General features: G+C 42.0%; 1 protein-coding gene across 1 annotated transcript in view; it reads left to right on the top strand.

Annotated features, from left to right (window-relative positions):
* Positions 1 to 1,675, top strand: part of tcf25 (TCF25 ribosome quality control complex subunit) — a 15,224-nt gene that overhangs the window by 8,246 nt on the left and 5,303 nt on the right. Inside the window, exons 12-15 of the mRNA XM_031846408.1 lie at positions 299 to 458; positions 639 to 726; positions 939 to 1,097; positions 1,187 to 1,274. Of these exons, the coding sequence (XP_031702268.1) occupies positions 299 to 458; positions 639 to 726; positions 939 to 1,097; positions 1,187 to 1,274 (495 nt within the window). The remainder of the gene's footprint in view (positions 1 to 298; positions 459 to 638; positions 727 to 938; positions 1,098 to 1,186; positions 1,275 to 1,675) is intronic.

The raw sequence follows: 1,675 nt of genomic DNA, 5'->3' as shown, positions 1-1,675 counted from the left end.
GTGTGTGTGTGTGTGTGTGTGTGTGTGTGTGTGTGTGTGTGTGTGTGTGTGTGTGTGTGTGTGTGTGTGTGTGTGTGTGTGTGTGTGTGTGTGTGTGTGTGTGTGTGTATGCTCTTTACCAGATCTGTCGATTAAATCAACTAATCGTGTTCGTCAACATCAATTTTCTTTGTTTGCGGGTCCTAATTTTCTGCTTGTCGGTCATCTGTGAAGCTCTTTGTACCGCACTAACCTGTAAGAAAGGTGCTGCTATACGTTTCATCTATTGACTCAGAAATGCTTTGTTTTTGCATTATAGGTGCACAGAAATCTGTGCCTGCTGCCAAACTTTGCATTCTCCACTGCACTTTGCCATTTCCATCTCAGTCAGCAGGAAGATGTGGATCCTGAAGAAAGTGAGAAAGAAAGACAAAAAGCTGACCAGATGCTGCAGAAAGCTCTCATCATGTTCCCCGGAGGTTAGACCACCAGCCTATGGATATTTAAACAAAACTCCCCCTCAGTCACTTCTTCACATTGTTTATGCCATGACTCAAAATATCTCTGTAATAAAGTAGGGATTACATGCCATCCACTTCAATTAAGTTGTTAACGTGCACTTTCACCCACATATGTTGCTGTAAATGTGTTTCCTGCAGTGTTGATTCCTCTACTGGATCTGTGTACTGTGCAGCCTGATGCCACAGTCAGCTCACATGCCTTCTTTGGCCCAAAGAGCCAGATTGGGTAATGTATGCTCCCTTTGTTTTGATTATCATGCAATTTAACCCTTTTATATTAATGTAGCACGGTATCATTTATTATGCAGTAGCTTTAAACTATAACGCATTCATCATATTCCTGCTATGAACCTTTTCATGGCCTATAACCTATTGTTATCCTCATTTTGTATCCATTTAGCTTTTCCGTTACCCTAACCCTACCCTCTCTGTCTCTAGGCAGCCCCCAGCCCTGGCTGAACTGACTGCTCTGTATGTGGGGAGGACTCACAGCATGTGGAGGGAGGCAGCAGTAATGCTTTGGTTGGAAGAGTCTGTGAAAGAGGTGCTGCGTCGAGTTGATGCCAAAGACCCTCTGGTAGACGACTGCCAAAACAAGTAAGATCTCGTTGAGCTGCTCTGCTGTCATATTTCTGTGCAATCATGCTCCATATGTTAGCATAACTCCCATCACTCTGCGTTATCAGAAAGCAGAGGTACAAGTGTGCACCGAGGAACATCCATCGTCACGTCCTCCTCTCTGAGATCAAAGAAGCCACCTCAAGTCTGCCTCTAGTAAGAAACGATCAGCCACCGCACTTAAACACAATTCACTTCATCCAAGATGTCCTCAGTCCGGCCATCAGTAGACGTTAGAGGTGTGATGGGAATCAATAGGGATCAAAATCGTGTCAATGTTCTTATGCACTCTTAAGGCCTTCCAAATGTCCTCACAAGCCAAATGAGTTTGATTAATTAATAATCAAACTACAAGAAACGTTCGGCCTCCCTGAGGTCCCAATCTGAGATTGTCTTGATGTAGATTTTGAGATTTTTTGAGTGCTTGCTCCGATGCTGCCTAATTTAATGGAAGTGTAATATTTTATACTTAAAGATAACCAATATTGAATTAAAGACCTGGATTTTTTTTTAATAGTGTGTGTTTATTTATATATATATATATATATATATATATA

Source organism: Anarrhichthys ocellatus, unplaced genomic scaffold (genome assembly GCF_004355925.1).
Source record: "Anarrhichthys ocellatus isolate YVR2014 unplaced genomic scaffold, GSC_Weel_1.0 scaffold6, whole genome shotgun sequence".
Classification (NCBI taxonomy): domain Eukaryota; kingdom Metazoa; phylum Chordata; class Actinopteri; order Perciformes; family Anarhichadidae; genus Anarrhichthys; species Anarrhichthys ocellatus.
The sequence above is the reverse complement of the archived record's forward strand: the minus strand, read 5'-3'. Positions and strand labels throughout refer to the sequence as shown.